Source organism: Xyrauchen texanus, chromosome 36 (assembly GCF_025860055.1).
Source record: "Xyrauchen texanus isolate HMW12.3.18 chromosome 36, RBS_HiC_50CHRs, whole genome shotgun sequence".
In the NCBI taxonomy this organism is placed as follows: domain Eukaryota; kingdom Metazoa; phylum Chordata; class Actinopteri; order Cypriniformes; family Catostomidae; genus Xyrauchen; species Xyrauchen texanus.
Genome location: NC_068311.1, coordinates 6,888,772 through 6,909,181, shown reverse-complemented (window position 1 = coordinate 6,909,181; position 20,410 = coordinate 6,888,772). Strand labels below are relative to the sequence as shown.

At 36.2% G+C, this 20,410-nt stretch overlaps 1 protein-coding gene across 1 annotated transcript; it reads right to left on the bottom strand.

The window, feature by feature from the left end:
* Positions 1-75: 75 nt before the first annotated feature.
* LOC127629548 (uncharacterized) lies at positions 76-14,018 on the bottom strand. The gene is made up of 10 exons (XM_052106638.1): positions 13,652-14,018; positions 9,808-9,993; positions 9,527-9,645; positions 8,034-8,137; positions 5,867-5,934; positions 4,929-5,075; positions 4,666-4,756; positions 3,892-4,040; positions 3,443-3,584; positions 76-1,503 (listed from the first exon to the last, which is right to left on the bottom strand). Exons 1-10 carry the CDS (start codon positions 13,896-13,898, stop codon positions 1,341-1,343), a joined length of 1,416 nt encoding a protein of 471 aa, XP_051962598.1. The 5' UTR covers positions 13,899-14,018; the 3' UTR covers positions 76-1,340.
* Positions 14,019-20,410: the final 6,392 nt, after the last annotated feature.

The window sequence follows — 20,410 nt, the reverse complement described above, 5'->3', positions numbered from 1 at the left end:
AACTCTGCTACATATGTTCAAGCAGCAGATGCTCTGAAGCTAATACCTCATTTACAACATCTTTCCCTGGTTAGGCTTTTAGTAAAAAACAAACAAAAAAAAAAAAAAAAAAACAGGAAACAACAGATGAAAACAAATAAAAAGAAAAACAAAGCAAAAAAAAAAAAACATATACATAATATGTAATGGACAATATAGAGACTGCATACATCAATATTCACAACCCTGATTTTGTTTAAACCAATCTTTTTTACAGTTCTATTAAATATTTAGAACTCTGTTTGTCTTTTAAATTCTATTGGTAGAATAGAAATCCCTCTTTGAATGTGTAGTGTCACATTGTGTCAGTTCGTAATAAATAACCAAATATACAGATTAGAAATTATTTAAACATGGCAATCCTTGTGTCTCCCCCATCACCCAATGAGCTATTTCTGATGAGTTGATACTTGAGAACACTTTACGTTTGGACATGGAACGCCACAGAGGCTCTTCTAGAGCTTCTTAGAACTTCATCTGTACAGCAAGTGTTTCTATTATTATATTGTGCTCTAATGTGGCCTACACATAAGCGAGCACTTGATACTTCTGGGATTAAATAATACTCACAGGCCAGGTCCTGCTTAGTTAAGCAATCAGGATTTCTGTTACCTGTGTTTTCCTAGCACATAGACTAGATTACTAGCTAAAAATCCTGTTCAAAATGTGGCCAAATTCGATGTTGCATGCATCACTGTAAAAAATGAAGCATATCTACAGTCAATGGGCTTAATCAAGTCTTGAGTGATACCAAAAGAAAAAAAAATTAAATACAATAAAACAATAAAAATCACTTATTTTGAAATTCCCAAATGCTACATATATGTACAGTCAGGGTAAAAGGAAATTAAAACTTTGGTGGTAATATTAAAATGTTTAGCATACTTGTCTTATTTTATTTTTTCAAAGGAATGTTCAAGCTAAAATGCACATTCTGTCATTATTTATTCACCCTCAAGTCGTTTAATCCTGTATGCTGTTATTTGGAACACAACAAAAAGAGGAATTAAAAAAAAAAACAGCATCCAGGTTTAGAAAACATGAGGGTGAGAGCTAAATCCTGACACTATAACAGAAGGCTCATAAACGGAGATCCAACAATTATCTTAGAAGGAACTGGAATTATTTGAAATGGACAATTCGTTGTCCTTGATCCGTAACCAGTCCCTGGCTAAAAGCAGCATCATTCTTCAGAATAAAATAAAATAGTCCCATGGGAGCACCAAGCCCAAGACTCAGAGTCTCATGTGTATAGGTCAACAAGACCTCTTCTAGGAAAATTCCATGCAAACCTTTTGATCTCACGAGAAAAGTTTACGGAGTTGATATAAGAAGTTGTCCTCTTTGCTTTTGCGGAGGCAATAGCGACCACTCAAATAGGCCCGAGCTGAGCGTTTGCAGTAGTTATAAATATGTTCCTCAGCTTTTTGTAAGGTGCTGTTCAGGTCCAGCTTGCCCTGCAGACTGACCAGTGACAGCATTGTTAGATTTGTTGCTACTTCTTGTGCTCCATGAGAAACATGAAGACATTCAGTTATACAGTGGCCCCAAATTGTATTTGGACATATAAGAGGAATATTCCAGGTTCAAAACAAGTTAAGCTCAATCGACAGCATTTGTAGCATTATGTTGATTACCACAGAGAATATATTCGACTCATCCCTTGTTAATTTGAAAAAAGCAGTTTGTAAAAGACGTTTACAATGGAAGTGAATGGGATCAGTCCTTAAACTTTAAAATACACAGCATTTCAAAAGTATAGCCTCAAGACATTATACATGTTATAATATAATTAGTATGATAAAATCTCTGTTCTACATGATTTTAGTGAGATAAAATCACTCACAGGTTTTACCAGTGGATATAATTTTGGATAGAAGTACAATGATATGATTACTAAGTGATTTTATCAGACTAAAATCATGTTTACTTCTTGTAGCTATACTTTTGAAACAATGTGTATTTAATTTTTTTTAAATTTATTCCCTTTTTTCACCAATCCTCGTGGTGGTGCGTTTCCTCCCTTCAATCCGGGTGGTGGAGGACAAGTCTTAGTTGCCTCCGCTTCTGAGACAGTCAATCCGCTCATCTTATCACGTGACTCGTTGTGCATGACACTGCGGAGACTCACAGTATGTGGAGATTCATGCTACTCTCTGTGATCCACTCACAATTTACCACGAGAACCACTTAATCATGACCATGAGGAAGTTACCCCATGTGACTCTACCCTCCCTAGCAACCGGGCCAATTTGGTTGTTTAGGAGACCTGACTGGAGCACACCCCGGATTCGAACTCGCGACTCCATGGGTGATAGTCAGCGTCAATACTCGCTGAGCTACCCAGGCCCCCTGAAACAATGCATTTTTTTAAGTTTATGTCCAATAATTTTTTGTTGTTGTTGTTGTGGCAATCAATATAATGCCATAAAAGCTGTTGATTTAGCTAAACTTTACTGAACCTGGAATATTCCTTTAAGCTACAATTTATATAAGAATGTCATTGCATTACATAACAAAAATATCAAACCATTTGGCAATTATATAGCATATTTATAAGCAAAATATTTCACGAAAAGACATTTGTCAGGATTTAAAATGATAAAACAATAAATATACAGTTTAAAATGAAAACAAAAGATGTTTAGACACTTTGAGAGAGGTTAGTGGAACATGTATGGACTATACTAGGTAACTCTGCTAGGACCTGTGTGAACCTTACATCACACATCAACATATAAATTAAGAGTTAATTCTACATTCCTTCAATTGAATTGTACTAATCTTAAAAGAGTGTTCCTGGTTCAAAACAAGTTATGCTCAATCGAAAGCATTTGTGGGATAATAGTGATTACCACAAAAACTCATTTCAACTCGTTCCTTATTTTCTTAAAAAAAGAAGCAAAAATCGAGGTTACAGTGAGGCACTTACATTGGAAGTGAATAATATTTTTCCATTAAAATACTCACTTTTTCAAAAGTATAACCACAAGACCAAAATGATATGTGTGTAAAAATTGTTCTGGTGTGATAATCACTTATTAACCTTTTCTCTGTAAAATTATTGCCAATTTTACAACTTTACCATGATGATGTAATGTCAACAAACCCTAAAACGACTGTAAAATTACAATTACATTATTAATGCAAGTGCTTTTATAAAGTTATAAGCTTCACATTTCTGTGTTTAAACCCTCCAGAAATTGGCCACGTTCACTTTTATTGTCCCCATGTATTTCCATTGTGCCTCACTTTAGATTTCTGCTTTTTTTTTTTTAAAGAAAAGGAGGAACGAAACTACATTTTTGTGGTAATCAACATTATGTCACAAATGCAGTTGATTATGCTCAACTTGAATTGAACCTGGAACATTTCTTTAAAACCCATGCCCACACACACACACCTGCTTGCAAACTGGATGAGTTGCACCTCGTTCCTGCAGCTCAGTAGAGTTCCTCTGTTCTCCAGCAGAATGGTGGCACACATGAAGAGTTCAAAGGTGAAGTTTGTATTGATGGCCTGAGCCTCTGTCACAGGTTCATCCTCTAGAGATCACACAATCACAAATCAAATCAGTGTTAAGAATATCACATTAAAATTATTACGCTTGAGGGTCAATGATGTGAAGCTCCTTTGTTTTTGTTTTTTTAAGTTATTCAAAAATTAGAAAGTAAAAAGAAGAAAGAAAGAAAGTCTTATTAAAAGCAGAAATTATATATATATAAAAAAAAACATTTAAATGTATACATCTGGCCGTTGCTTTCATTCCAAGTGATTTACAGTGCCTTCAGGCTATACATTTTATCCATCCATGAATTCCCTGGGAATCAAACCCAATACTTTGACTCGTACCCAGGCTTTGTTTGCGTGTCAGTCTCTCCTGATATCGAGCTTGATCCACCTGCTGTGAGATGAGCCCCAGGTGATCACAGCTGAGAATCTCAAACAGACGCAAAGCATCACTGTGTTCAAATTCACGCTGGAAACCCAACAGCAGCCACCTATAAGATAACGATGGGAGGTTTGGGTGCCATTTTACAATAATTACCAACTGACGACTTTAAGAAAAAGGAAAGGGAAGGTATGTGAAGAAAGCATGGGAGACAATAAAATCAAAAAGGGTTAGGCTAGGAGTAAAGGAGAGCAGGCCGGGTGATTTCAAGTAAAGTGGGACACTTTTTGACAATTATTTAGATTTTAAAATGTGGCCCAATTTACTTGAATTCACCCTGTACACATGCACACACACGCACACACATGCACACACACGCACACGTTGGTGTGGCTATCCTTATGAGTACTCTCCATAGACATAATGATTTTTATACTGCATGAACTATAGATTCTATCCCCTAACCCTACTCCCAAACCTAACACTCGCAAAAACTTTCTGCATTTTTACATTTTCAAAAAAACATCTTTTAGTATGTATTTTAAGCGATTAGAATTATGGGGACATTAGAAATGTCCACATAAACCACATTTATTGCATAATACCCTTGTAATTACAAGTTTGTAACCTAAAAAATGTCCTCATAAACCACCCAAACACACACACACACACACACACACACACACACACACACACACACACACACACACACACACACACACACACACCCCTACCTGTGACAAAATGTGAGTCTGTCCATCCTTTCTGTGACCAGATGAGAATGTAGCTGAGGATCCAGTTCTTTTAGTAAAGCAGCCTCCAACTCTAAAAATATCACAGCAGAAATAGCATTTTACTATCTGTACCAATGCTTTAATAAGAACAATTATGGACCCCTACTTAAAATTAAAAGTGTTGCAACACTCATGATAAACGATAGAATCTATATTGATAATAACAGATCTTGAATACTTGGAAAACCGTAAAGGAAACCAACCCATTTTGCGATACATTCCATCAGCACGGAAGTCTTTGGAAAACTTCTCCATGTAGCAGGTGAAGCTCCAGAAAGTGTCTACTTCGGAGTCTAGTACCTCCAGAAAGCGGCTGCACAGGTCATTCATACCCTGTGCATAACTCACTTCTGTAGAGAAAGAAAATGAGTGGAGGAAATTGATGATACAGCAAGAAATCTATACACACCATAACATAAAATAAACACAAGACTTCTCAATTCAACCACCAGATGTCACCCTCTTCCCTTGTAGGTTTAAAGGATTAGTTCCCAAAAATGAACATTCTGTCATCATTTACTAACCCTCATGTCATTCCAGATGTGTATGACTTTCTTCTGCAGAACACAAACTAAGAATATTAAGAATATTTCAGCTCTGTTAGGTCCTCACAATGCAAGTGAACAAGTACCAAAACTTTGAAGCTCCAAAAAGACATAAAGGCAGCATAAAAGTAATCCATATGACTCTAGTGGTTAAATCTATATCTTCAGATGCAATATGATAGGTGTGTGTGAGAAACAGATCATTATTTAAGTCATTTTTAACTGTCAATCTGCACTTTCACTTTCACATTCTTCTTTTGTTTTTAGTAAAAAAGTAGTTCTATAATGATCTGTATCTCACCCACACCCATCATATCACTTCTGAAGACATATATTTGACCACTAGAGTCGTATTGTTTACTTTAATGCTGCCTTAATATGCTTTTTGGAACTTGAAAGTTTTGGACCCTGTCGACTAGCATCGTATGGACCTACAGAGCTGAGATATTCTTATAAAAGAAGAATAAAATTTTGGGGTGAACTATTCCTTTAATGTAAACAAAAACATCTGAGCAAAAAAGAAAAAAAAAATAAATTAATAAAAAATAAATAAATAAATACTATAAGAAAGTTCAAATATGTTTAGAACCAAATACCTGGGTGAAAAGCAGCAAACGTGATCAGGATATCTCTTAACACAAGCAGGTTACCCAAGCCTTCATTCCTGTGACAAAAAAAAGCAATTATTTTAATTAAGTAAAAAGAAAAACAATGAGTGACAGGACTTTTGATGCTTGCATATAAAAATGTTAATGTGTAGGGGGCAAGTATATCTCAGTCACGCTAAGATCTGTCAAAACTCCAACTATGCAAATGTGTGTTTTGTATGTTGGTTTTAAAAACCTACTTGAAAGTCCTGCTAAATTAGAATAATTTGTAAATTCTGCCTTCCAATGTACATTTTCACTAACATTATATTTCTGTTATAGATCCGGGCAGGGGGCGGACTTGGAAGAGAAATTGGCCCAGTTTATTGCTGTCCTTTTCTAAGTATATCACGACCCTCTTCGGCATATCGCGGCTCCGTTTTGCGGCCCTCTTCAGACAGTCACGGCCCATTCGGCATAACGCGGTGGCCCGTTTCAGCTTATCGCCGCCCGTTCGGCCTTGTTTCACAGCCAGCCCACCAGGAAAAGTCCCGGTTCTCCCTATGGCCAGTCCACCCCTTGCTCCTGGGTAAACCAGCGAACATAAACAATCCACACTAGCATAACTACTGTATATTATGATGGCAGATTTTTTACAGAAAGGTTTAAATGTGTTCTTATGACAAAAGTATTTATTGTGAAAGTCAGGCATGTTGTCATATATTTATCGGGGCAGGTTGTCACGTGTCTTTTTTTTTTCATTACTAATTCCTGACTAAAATGTTCTTTTGTTTTATAAGAGTGATTCTTCATGTCTATATTTACATATTAATATAAAACCTAAGGCCTCAGAGAATTGAGGAAAGAGTTACACATTTCTACTGTTACTAAACTGGCATTATTGTAAATTGTACATGTTCTATAAGCTACCAAGTGAGCTGAGCTGACATTATTTAAATAATAAGCTAGTTACTGTTTAACCACAGTAACATGGTGTGGTAGACCTCTCTCCAAATCTGATATAAGGGCTGAGTGTTAGTTGCGTTGAGTTCCAAGGTTGTTTGATAAACTGGTGTGGCAATCAAATGTTTGCTTTGCACTGGCAACCAACATATGTTATGCAAAATGAGCCATCTGTTCCACACACCTTGTTGTTTGTTTAAACTTGAGCATGGAATAATTTACTTTGAAGAATACTGAGGAACTGTGTTGTTTGACAAATGTAACATCATGCATAACCCAACAACCATCAAACTTTACATTATAACTTTTTAAAAATGTACACTATCCCTGAAATGGTAGTGTTAATGACCGTTTCCAATTTCAACAAAGGTAAAGCCATAAATATGAACTAAAGAAAATCAATCATCTGAACAAAGGAGTATTTAAGGAAGTGATCTATATAATAATTAGACATGCAAAGTGAATGTCTCTCCCTGTTGTATTGAGCTTCAAAGAGCCTGTACAAGATGTAAACAAGTTCCACATAAAGCATTTTCTTTATTTGGCATATTAAAGGGATAGTTCACCCAAAAATGAAAATTCTCTCATGATTTACTCCCCCTTATGCAATCCCATATGTGTAAAACTTTCTTTTATTTGCAGAACACAAATTAAGATTTTAAGAAGAATATCTCAGCTTTGTAGGTCCTCAGAATGTAAGTGAATGGGTACCAACATTTTGAAGCTCCAAAAAGCACATTAAGGCAGTATAAAAGCAATCCATTAAACTCCAGTTTAATCCATGTCTTCAGAAGAGATATGATAGGTGTGGGTGAGAAACACATCAATATTTAACACCACCCATAGGTGGTGTTATGCACAAAGAATGTGAATCGTAAAAAACAGAAGAAGAATGTGAAAGTGAAGATTCATAGTAAAAAAGGCCTTGCATATTAATCATCTGTTTTTCACCCATAACTATAACATCCGTTCTGAAGACATGGATTTAACCACTGGAGTCACATAGATTACTTTTATGCTGCTGTTATGTCCTTTATGGACCTTCAAAGTTTTGAACCCATTCACTTGCATTGTATGGATCTACAGAGCTGAGATTTTCTTCTAAAATTCTTTGTTTGTGTTCAGAAAAAGAAAGAAAGTCATACACAAATAAATAATGAGACAGTTTTCAATTTTAGGTGAACACCCTTTTAAAAAAATAGGTAGTTCTCACTGGTAGTAGGGCAGATCTCTGTCTGTTCGGGGGACATCCTTGTCAATAATGCGTATGGCCTCCTCAAGCTCTTCCAGGTCAAACTGTACCCGTTCGAACAGCACCTGCACATTAAAGTCAACATGAAATCAAAACTTTCCTAATTTACTTTTTAAATACAGCTTCCTGGTCTTATTGTGAATGTTATTCCAAAAGTAAATAAAATATTAGAAATGTATGTGATTGTGAGTAAATGATGACACAATTATGAAAAAGCTCCTTTTTTTATAGGTTTATTATATTCCCCGAGGTCCACTGATAATTTTAGTAAAGTTTTTTGCATTAAAACAGTCATAATTTAGTAATATATGATAATTTTGCACACTGTCTCTGGCCCTCTGTCTGAAACACTTAGTTTTGGTCTAAGCGCCTCCTTAAAACTTCAGCGTAAATGCCCACTGTTCTGATTGGCTAACATTGTGCAATCCCTCGAATACAGCCATTTTTTAAACTCATTTGGAAGAGAATGAACCAGCTCAACAACATTATAAAACTAAATGTCCGGGTTTACACATAACGCACATCCAACACATTGCATCCGAATATATTAAACTGTTTATCTCAAGCACAGCTGTTAACTCTCACACCCTGTTTACACCGGATGTGAGAGTCGTTTCAAAAGCAATAGAACCCATTATAATCAATGATGCTGTCTTCCATGGAAGAGTCCGTTGCGGTGTGTCACGTTGTGCCGACAGTAAACAGATGTCCTATTCCATTTAATGCTGCACGGGGTGGCGCTACTGCCACCAACACTGAATGGTATAGAAAGTTTATTTCCACGTGCCCAGTGTAGACAGTCTCAAGCCGTTGCATCACTTTGCGTCAATGGACGTGCCCGGTGTAAACAGAGTGTCAACACCATAAACTTCCACACAGTCATGACATATGAAATATTCATGAATGATCCTGTTTACTGATGGTTTTTGCGATCACGTCCATGTGTTTTAACTGCCCCATCCTTAAATAATGTTTCCTTTGCAAAGCTTGAATCGTATAATTACTGGTATGATATGACCCGAACATATAATCCACTCTAAAATATGCTGAAGACACACCCAAATCCTGTTTCCAGTATCATTCCATCATGTTTTCATACACCAACAACTAATAATAGCCCAGATGGTCGAAAGAACGTGAGGCAGCAGCTGAATGACAGAGAGCTTCTCCTCTTTAGAGTTGTAACTTAACTTTTAAAAAGTGGTCCGAGATATGTATCAAATCGGTTACTGAGTTTAAGCGAGTAGTATTCGGCTGGTCGTGTGATTCTAACAGGACAGCCCCCATGTGGACTTCTCCTTGTGAAAAAAACTGCTTTTATAAGGTGACTGATATGACTGGAGTCTTCATTTTAATGTGAGTGGGGATAATTTCCAACATATATTGCAAAATGAAAATTCTTGTCCTTAGGAGTTCAACTTTTAATGTAAGAAAGGAAGTTGAGCATGTTTTACCTGAGCCTGCAGCTCCAAAAAAGACAACCGCTCTTTGACCTCTTCTGACCGGTACTGCTGCTGATTGTACTCACTGTCCTGCCTCTGGTCAAAATATTTCACAGCTGCCAACAGTTCCGCTAGGGAAAAAAGAAACGGTATAGAAAAATTATTTCACAATGCCACAACGTATCAAACGGAATGTAACAAAACACTTCAAATATCATATCAATCAGTTCTAATTTTAAGGGTTCATTGTTCCATCTGAGAATGCATTAGTTCTGCCCAAGAATATCATTTACCGTCCATGCCATTGAGACGCAGACGAACGGCTCCAGGAAGCAGCTGTTGCCATTTCCTCTTCATGACCTGATAGCGCATTGCCATCTGCTCTAGCAATAGGGGGCGCTCCAGAGTCGTAGAGCTGCAGGCATACATCCCGAATAAAAAGCGCCATACCTGACCCCGGTCCTCAGGAGACACACCACCTGACACACCCAAACAGAACATGCATTAACAAATGATTTGCAAGTATAATATGAAAATATTGCCTGGGATATTGTATGGAACATTTGGAATAGTCAAAATCGGAGAATGAAAAATGCAAGAAATGTCAATAAATAATTCATATTTCAATTCATAAAAGAATAATGTAAGATATTAACCCCTTAAACTGCTCTATAGGCCTACTGCATTCCAAAAAAAAAAAATAAACCTTAATTACATCATTTGGATCTTTTAAAGTCGTCAACTAACTGATAAGTGTCAACAGATACAATTGATTAGTATGGCAATGATTCAGTAACAGTAAAGAGTTTAAACTCATTTCCTGAGACAGTATAAAAAAAATGACAAGGCATCCTTACTGTCACAGTAAGATAAGGGCTTCACTATTTGATTGCATCACTTTAAAGGAATGTATTGCACCAAAGGGAACATACCAAATCTCATTAGCTCCACAGAGGCAAGATTAATTCAGAATTTCACAATGTGCATGTCCGGTTGGAGCGGAGAGTTTGAGGGTCTGCATATGACAAAAACATTGCTTGAGCTTGGGAGGACCCATTACATTCCCTTCCACTGTATATAACAGATTTGTATTTAAATTTGCACTACGTACACACACATGTATATATATGTGTATGTGTTTTTTATATGTTTTGTATAATTTTTATTTCATTCTATTTTTATTAATTTTTTTATTATTATCTCTGTCTTGTTGCTGTATTGTATTGTTGTGCACTGGAAGCTTCTGTCACCAAGACAAATTCCTTGTATGTGTAAGCATACTTGGCAATAAAGCTGATTCTGATTATGTAACTTGATCACGCTTTGCAAAATCTCACGTCACCGAATAAGAGGAATATGTTTTTATTTTAATTATCTATTTATTTTTCACACAAACGTATTGATTTGCTTCAGAAGACTTTCACTGATCAACTGCAGTCATGTGGATTACTTTTATGCTGCCTAAATATGCCTTCTGGACCATCAAAGTGCTGGCACCCATGTACATCCATTCTAAAGACCTGAAAAAGCTCTATCTTATTCTAAAAATCTTAATTTGTGTTCTGCTGAAGAAAAACAGTCATACACATCTGGGATGGCATCAGGGTAATGCCTCTTTTGACGACTTTCAAAGACGTCGGTTCGTGGACCGTTCATATTACACATCTCTCTGTCTTGTCATGGAAGTTGTAACGTTTTCAAATTACACGATGAATCGGTGACGGGGTGAACACATTACAAAACATTTCACTATTGACGAATCCCCGGCGACTCTGCCTGGACTCCAAATTAGGTTTCACAACGGAGTACACTCGTGAAGTGATACGAAACAAATGCACGATCATATGTTATGCATTCAAGAATATGATGTGTATGGTTTTTAATCTTATTGGTTATGATATTAAACTGAAAAAAATCGACCTATTTGCTTATCTCACTGTCCAAAAGAATTTGCTTTCTCCACCCGGTTGTGGTACAGTTCAGATGAAACATCAAATAGGCACTGGTGCTCCTGCCAATGTTCCACAAATTTTTCTTCCATTTCTTCGGTCCAATGAGACTTTCTTGATACCGCAGCCATGATAGTAGATGTTCTGTTGCAGGTACATGAGGACTCCCACTGAAACTTCCCACCCCGTTTCTTGCTCTCTCATTGGCTGTAGCTCAACGCTGCAGTTGTAGTCAGTCAAAACATATTTAATTTTGCGTGATTTGGAGTCGCAGACAGGTCCAGATATTTAACATTCTTGATATCTCGCTGACATTGTTGACGTGTCGGCACTTCTCTCAAATCGCGTCTTTGATAGTTCATACTTTGCGATCGTCCCTCATGGAAGCGAGCTCCGATTTGCCTATGATTTAGGCAAATCGGATACTAAAACTGTCGGCGAGCAAAAATCAGGCTTAAAAGTGTGTAGTGTAAACTCTGCATAAGTGAATAATGAGAGAATTTTCATATTTGGGTGAACTATTCCTTTAAGCTCAATCAACAGCATTTGTGGAATAATGTTACCTCAAAAAGTCTCCTTTTCGTTAAAAAAACAGAACTGCACAAAACAGAAGTAAATAGGGCCAATTTTTGGAGGGTCTAAAAGGCAAAAATGTGAAGCTTATAGGTTTATAAAAGCACTAACATTAATTGATGTGTTAAAGCTCATGTATTATTTGAGATGTAAAGTGGTTTAAATCATCTTTACAAGATAACAGGGTTTACATCATTACATCATTCTGGTAATGAAGTTGTAAAATTGGATATAACTTTACACAGAAAAGCTTAGAAAGTGATTTTATTGCACTAAAATCATGTTAAAACATTGTTCGCATCTTGTACCTATAATTTTGATACAGTGAGTATTCTAACGTTTAAGGATTGGCCCCATTCACTTCCACTCTAAGTGCCTAAATGGAACCCAGATTTTGTATTTATATATTTCTTTGTTTTTATGAAGGATGGACGAGTCAATATAAATTTTGTGGGTATCAACATTATGCCACAAATGCTGTCGATTGAGCTTAATATATGTATTGAACCCGGAATATATCTTAAAATTAAGAAGGCATATTTAAGATTCTGATTCTAAAGGACAGATTAAAGAATGTTAATACACCCAACACAATGTATCCTAACAGTAGCATGAGTGGTTGTTTAACTGAAAGATCAAAGTATCAATATGGTTTACCCAATAACATTGTTTGTTTGAAACACGTAGGCCTATCTCCGTTTCTTGCTGGGTTGTTCCTTGTCTGGTAGCTCCATATGGTTGACATGGTTACAGTAGTTTTCAGTTACTGATACTAAAACTAAACAGATCCGCTAGAGAACAATGAACATCATACCTACTGACAGGCATGACCTCCAACTCTTCTGTAAAACCAAGATGAAGTGTAACTTTATAAGCGTTTTGCTGGCTTGTTTGACTACTACCGTACTTTCTAAAGGAGCACTTAAGTGAATTTAATTCAACCATGCTTTCTAGTGACACATCTAAAGTATGGCAAATGCATTTAACAGGAATCTTATAACTGTAGTTCTACACGGCACAGAAACGTTTTCATCACTTTGTTGGGCAATATATCACTTGACTAGCACTTGACAGGAAGAGTAACTTTGGGTATGCCACTGATTCAAGACAGTCATTCAGGATTGTATAGTGTATTACACTAGGCATTTATAGGTAAATTGCTTCCATTTGAATACAATAAAAAAGGGATTTAGATCAGGCTATATGTGGCAGAGAGATAGTGTGAGACAGAATGATGAAAGTGATTAAATAACTTAAAAATGTATGTTCAACCTTTACCTTGTCATAATCCATAAATCCATAAAAAGCATGTAATTTTGTGTATTATAATTTGGAAGCAATCCTTTTAGGATATATGGACCAAAACTATCCTACTGCATAAACTGACATTACGGTTTCTATTTTATTTGTCATAACTTCAGTTTATCCAGTAAGAAATGATTTTATTCTTAGAGGGTTTGTTTTTAATCCCAGATTCCATCCAATTTATGATGGGAATTAATAAAAACAAATCTCAATCTGTTTGCCCAATTATCATGATATAGTTAATATACAATATATAAGTTCCTATATGCATGATGACCAAGGTGCCAGTTCAAGATCACCATTTAATTACCGTTTTTATATATAAACATCCTGAGTCTGGACTCGTCCACTCTGCCTTCCGCGTCCATCACACCTGGCAGAGAGATGCGCTGACAGGTAGACTCATGTGCTATCACCGTTGCGACCGACCGACCGATGCTCTTGTTCCCCGCAGAAAGACTGCAGTTCATTCCCCTTACTTTCCCAAAGTTTCCATTACATTCCAGATAGTTTTTATCGTTCTCTTCCACGCGTGAATCATCGCAAGATGCGATCATCGCGTTGGTGATGCTTAATTCCTCCTTAGACTCTTTCTCCCAAACATTAAAGTTGTTTTGAGGTCATAGGAGATGGAGTCAACAGGTAAAAGTCCTTGGCACTGTCGGCAGTCTTTTGGAAAGCCCATTTGATATGTTTGGACGATAACGTAATATATGAGGTGAGCACACCCCCTCCACTTGTCATATGACTCACTTGAATGCTCTCTTATGACACCAGGGTTTTAAAGCCTTAGAGCCGAAAGTGCTGAAATAAATGCTAAAATGTCTGACCCCTGTGGTGGGACGCTGCCATTGACCTTCCAGTTTGAACGCTGGAACAAGAGGGCGCGAGACGATGTATTATTGGATCTTGATCTAGCTCAGTGAGCCGAGTCTTCTGAATCAGTTCACAAAATATATTTGGTCAGTCACTTCTGATTGCATCTTTTAATTCTGTAAATTAATGGAAGCCCATTTCCGCCACATAAAAGAAATAATAATAATCCTGCCTTGGACAAAGTCCAAACTATGAGATAAAAAGTCATAATCATGAGATGCTTGGTCATAATTAGGAGGGGGAAAAAAAGGCAAAATTATGATTAATTACCAGAAAAAAAATAAAATAATAATATGAGCTACTAAATCATATTTAATGAGATTAAAAAGTCAAAATGTTGAAATAAAAAGTCAAATTATAAAATAGTCATAATTTTTTAAATAAAAATGATGAGATAAGTCATAATGAGATAAAGTAAATTATCAAAAGCTTAGTCATAATTATGAGAAAAAAAAGACAAAATTATGAGCCTACTAAATCATAATTGTGAAATTCAAAAATCAAAATAAAAAATTATGAGATAAAAAGTAATTATCTTGAAATAAAGTCAGAATTATGAGATACAATGTCACACTGTTTTTGATTAAAAAGTCAAAATTATGAGATAAAAAGTCATAATTATGAGATTGCAGTAAAAAGTCATAATTATCTGATGCCTAGTCATATTACGAGAGAAAATGTCATAATTATGAGATAAAATGTCATAATTATCAGATGCTAAGACATAATTAGGAGGAAAAAAAAATCTAAATTATGATAAATTGTCAAAATTATGAGATGCTAAATCATAATTATGAGATTAAAGAGTCAAAATGTTGAAATAAAAAGTCAAATTATAAAATACAGTAATAATTGTTTAGATAAAATGTCATAATTATCAGACGCTTAGTCAAAATTATGAGATACTAAACCATAATTGTGATATTAAAAAATGAAAATGTTGAAATCAAAATGTACAATTATGATAAAAGTCATGTTGAAATAAATAGTCAGGAATTATGAGATACAAAGTCATAATTATGAGATTACAATAAAAAGTAATAATTATCAGAAGTCTAGTTGCCTATATTATGAGAAAATTATGAGATACTAAGTCATAATTATGAGATAGGTCACTATGAGGTAAAAGGGTGTTATAATTATCAGATGCTTAATCATAATTACGAGAAAAAATTGCTAATTAAAAGATAATAAGTCATTATGTTGAAATTAAAACTCAAAATTATGAGATACAAAGTCAGAATTTTAAGATAAAATGTCAAAATTATGAGATAAATCATTATGAGACAAAAAGTCATAATTATCGGATGCTTAGACATAATTACGAGAAACGAAATTGCGCTTTGCACCATTCATTTAAATACAATAGACCCACAGTTTGTGTGTACACCAACAGTAGCGCAAACACTCCTACCCACGCCCATTAGTGCTTTGCACTGGCACCAAAATTGCACTTAGAATTAGCGCTCTCACGAATGTTGGATTAGACATTGCACACGGTCGAAGCGTGTTGCGCTGCAACACTCATGAAAATTGAGCCCTGTGTATGAAATGTGTTTTATAAATAAACTTTAAAGAGTAGCTACTGAAGCAGATTATGTGATTTAAGTGATTAATTGAATGTGCTACACTTTGGTGCATCATCCCCAAAGCATTGCTCTATTTTATGCAGAGCATCCCCACTATTTTCAGAAGCACCCTCTGTGATTTTGGAACTTGGCCAGCTAACACCATTTGGCTAATGTTTATTCAAACACAAAGCAAGGCTTAAAGAGTTGCATTCTCACACACTGAACGGTGGACCAACATGCATTCTAACAGTAGGAAGATGAAACAATTTTTGAAGGTGGTAGAATTCACAGTGGAACACAAAGTCTTATGTTGCTGTCGTCACTGGACCAACTTGATGGAAAAAACAACAGTTCTAGTGAAATTAATGTAAGGACTGTTTAACACCTTGCATGTGTGAGCAACGACAATAGGCCCACCAAATGACTAAACACTTCTATTGTCATAACAGAACAATTGCTTGTATTCAGTATGACGTGGCAACAAAATTAGTTGATTTAGGGTTCACAGGAAAGTGCCATTTAAAGTGGAGAAAAAAGTGCAACAGAACACATAAATATAAATATCACGGTTTTGGACAATAAAACAGTAAAAACAAGAAAACAGTAAAGCAAGTAAACTCTGTATTCAACATCCACTCCATCTGAAAATAAGCAAAAGATGCAGAACGTGAGACTAGAGATAAAAACTGTCTGTATCATCCAAAGATGTGTCTATAAAATGCCAGTTTGTAGTTTTGATAACTACTAAATGTATTCGGAAAATGCAAGAATAACTACAGGTGATGCATTAGTTCAAACAGTCTTTTCTCAAGTAAGCTTGTTATCTTAATTAACTTGTTTATCTTTTATTAACTATTATAACCATTTTATATGCACAGTAATTGAAATGCTCTGATCTCCTTACCTGTAATATTGGATGTACAAATTTGGTGGTCCAGAGTGACAGTTTCTTCATAAGTTCCTAAATGCACAAAAAGTCGAGTCCCGGTTCCATAGTTCTGGCAATATGTGCCATTAATATTGCAGAAGTAATTACAGTAGAACATGCCAGTGTCGTTCAGCTCCAGGGAGCTCAGGGCAAGGCTTGTGCTCCAGTTGCTTTCATTTCTGTGCTCACTGTGTCTCCCACTAAATTGAGGAAGCTTGTCGACTGTGGGATATGTCCCATCTTCGTTTTTGGTGTACCACTCAATAAAGCACTTGGAAACTGACCCCTGTATTTCCACATTAATCTGACAGTGCATGGTGATGTTTTCTCCAGGTGAAGCATGCACATCACCTGGCCACTGCTTTACCGAATTTTGAGTGCAGGCATTACCTGTGACAAAGGACAAGAAAGCTCCATTATATGGAATGGAAGTCATTCAATAAATAATAAAGCTAAAAATGTGATTAAAACAGAAGAACATTCTGAGACAAAAGGAGAAATGTGTTTTACCTGAGAGACAAAGGGCAAATAACATCACAACATCACGGAATAGCATATCTTTCTCTGTATGCAGGAAAAATAAATCACAGATCTTGTGTTACAGATGCTCACTAAATAAACCCACATAAATCCCACCTTTTAGAACAGTTTCTAACAATCTTGTTAATCAGAATCAGAATCAGCTTTATTGCCAAGTATGCTTACACATACAAGGAATTTTTCTTGGTGACAGGAGCTTCCAGTACAAACAATACCAAATACAACAGCAAGTATGTCTTGTCATAAAACTGAAATCATAACATTTAGTACAGAACATTTACCATTATATCTTCTGAAAAACCATTTACCCAGCTATGGACACTGCCGATCTTTATATACCATCTTGTTTGGTCCGATCTCTGATACCTTTTGAAATAAATCATGAAACATTTGGTTTTGTTGTTGTTGTTTGACTTACCTCTGTGCTTCTCAGAAATAGGGGGCTTCCTATGATGTGCAAATATTCTTCTTCATATGCTCAATTCAGTCTGCGAGGGGGGCTTTCACACATCTATCACAGTCACACTTCCTGTATTCAGTGAAAAATATTATGCTAATTTTACCTGTTAGTTACAAAACAGACAATTTTACAGCAATGTCGGTTTTAATAGTTTATACACTCTAAGCAAAGAATCAATTATGTCCCTTGCAAAGTGTGTATGTTGGCCATAGCTTTGAAACAATGCTTTTGCAGACAGAATGAAAATAATAAAGTGCCTTTTTGAATTTATTGACAACGTATGTGTTAACAGGAAGTCTATGATGTGCCAATGACTTGCCTTTCTTTGAAACATTCAGAATAGTACAGTGCAGTTAACCCTCTGATGTCTGAGGGTATTTTGGGCTCTTTTTTCAGTTGCTTAAAAAACATATTAATGGCTAAAGTCTAATTACACTGTATTCAGCACAAACTGGGCTAAAATAATATGTGAGCAACATGTGTGTAAAGTTTGTATTTTTTAGAAAATAACGTTTATGCATGGTTTTTGAAAAAACTAACATTTTAAGTCACTGAAATAAGGCCATATAACAGATACTAAACATTTGTTCACAAGACTTTTGAGAATTGGGTCTTGTAGCCTAGAGTTTTTCTACAAAATGATGTTAAAATCATCCTGATCACTCATTCATATAAAACAATACAGTAATTTAACTTTTGTAAGACAATTTTAGTGTTGAAATGTAATATGCAAGGAGGCGTGAATGATCATGAATATGGGTTGTAATTCACACCTGAGAGACAAAAGATCCTCCCCTGGGCCTATCATTGAGGGATAGAGAATGAATGTGAGGAGACGTAATGATCAAAATCAAGTTTTAAGTTAAAAGAAGAAATCTGACTATACATTTTCTTTACATAAGACTTTACTTAATTTTAGACCTACACTACTGCTAAAAGAAGTCTCTTCTGCTCACCAAGACTATAGGCAGGGTTACTGTATACATTCAGTTCCATAAATATTGGGACATCGACACAATTCTAATCTTTTTGGCTCTATACACCACCACAATGGATTTTAAATAAATTTGAGGGTATTTACATCCAAATCAGGTGAATGGTGTAGGAATTACAACAGTTTGTATATGTGCCTCCCACTTTTTAAGGGACCAAAAGTAATGGGACAGATGAACAATCATAAATCAAAGTTTAACTTTTTATACTTAGTTGCAAATCCTTTGGAGTCAATTACAGCCTGAAGTCTGGAACGCATAGACATCACCAGACGCTGGGTTTAATCCCTGGTGATTCTCTGCCAGGCCTCTACTGCAACTGTCTTCAGTTCCTGCTTGTTCTTGGGGCATTTTCCCTTCTGTTTTGTCTTCAGCAAGTGAAATGCATGCTCAGTCGGATTCAGGTCAGGTGATTGACTTGGCCATTGCATAACATTCCACTTCTTTCCCTTAAAAAACTCTTTGAATGCTTTCGCAGTATGCTTCGGGTCATTGTCCATCTGTACTGTGAAGCGCCGTCCAATGAGTTCTGAAGCATTTGGCTGAATATGAGCAGATATTATTGCCCGAAACACTTCAGAATTCATCCTGCTGCTTTTGTCAGCAGTCACATCATCAATAAATACAAGAGAACCAGTTCCATTGACAGCCATACATGCCCACGCCATGACACTACCACCACCATGCTTCACTGATGAGGTGGTATGCTTTGGATCATGAGCAGTTCCTTTCCTTCTCCATACTCTTCTCTTCCCATCACTCTGGTACAAGTTGATCTTTGTCTCATCTGTCCATAGGATGTTGTTCCAGAACTGTGAAGGCTTTTTAGATGTTGTTTGGCAAACTCTAATCTGGCCTTCCTGTTTTTGAGGCTCACCAATGGTTTACATCTTGTGGTGAACCCTCTGTATTCACTCTGGTGACGTCTTCTCTTGATTGACTTTGACACACATACACCTACCTCCTGGAGAGTGTTCTTGATCTGGCCAACTGTTGTGACGGGTGTTTTCTTCACCAGGGAAAGAATTCTTCGGTCATCCACCACAGTTGTTTTCCGTGGTCTTCCGGGTCTTTTGGTGTTGCTGAGCTCACCGGTGCGTTCTTTCTTTTTAAGAATGTTCCAAACAGTTGATTTTGGCCACACCAAATGTTTTTGCTATCTGATGGGTTTGTTTAGATTTTTCAGCCTAATGATGGCTTGCTTCACTGATAGTGACAGCACTTTGGATCTCATATTGAGAGTTGACAGCAACAGATTCCAAATGCAAATAGCACACTTGACATGAACTCTGGACCTTTTATCTGCTCCTTGTAAATGGGATAATGAGGGAATAACACACACCTGGGCATGGAACAGCTGAGCAGCCAATTGTCCCATTACTTTTGGTCCCTTAAAAAGTGGGAGGCACATATACAAACTGTTGTAATTCCTACACCGTACACCTGATTTGGATGTAAATACCCTCAAATTAAAGCTGAAAGTCTGCAGTTAAAGCACATCTTGTTCGTTTCATTTCAAATCCATTGTGGTGGTGTATAGAGCCAAAAAGATTAGAATTGTGTAGATGTCCCAATATTTATGGACCTGACTGTATATGAGATGGTGTTTTTGGAATTCAAGAGAAGAAATGGTATGGAAACCAGTGGTTTTCTTTTGCATTTAGTTTTTTCTCATGCCAGTCAGATTCAGAAGTATCTCCAA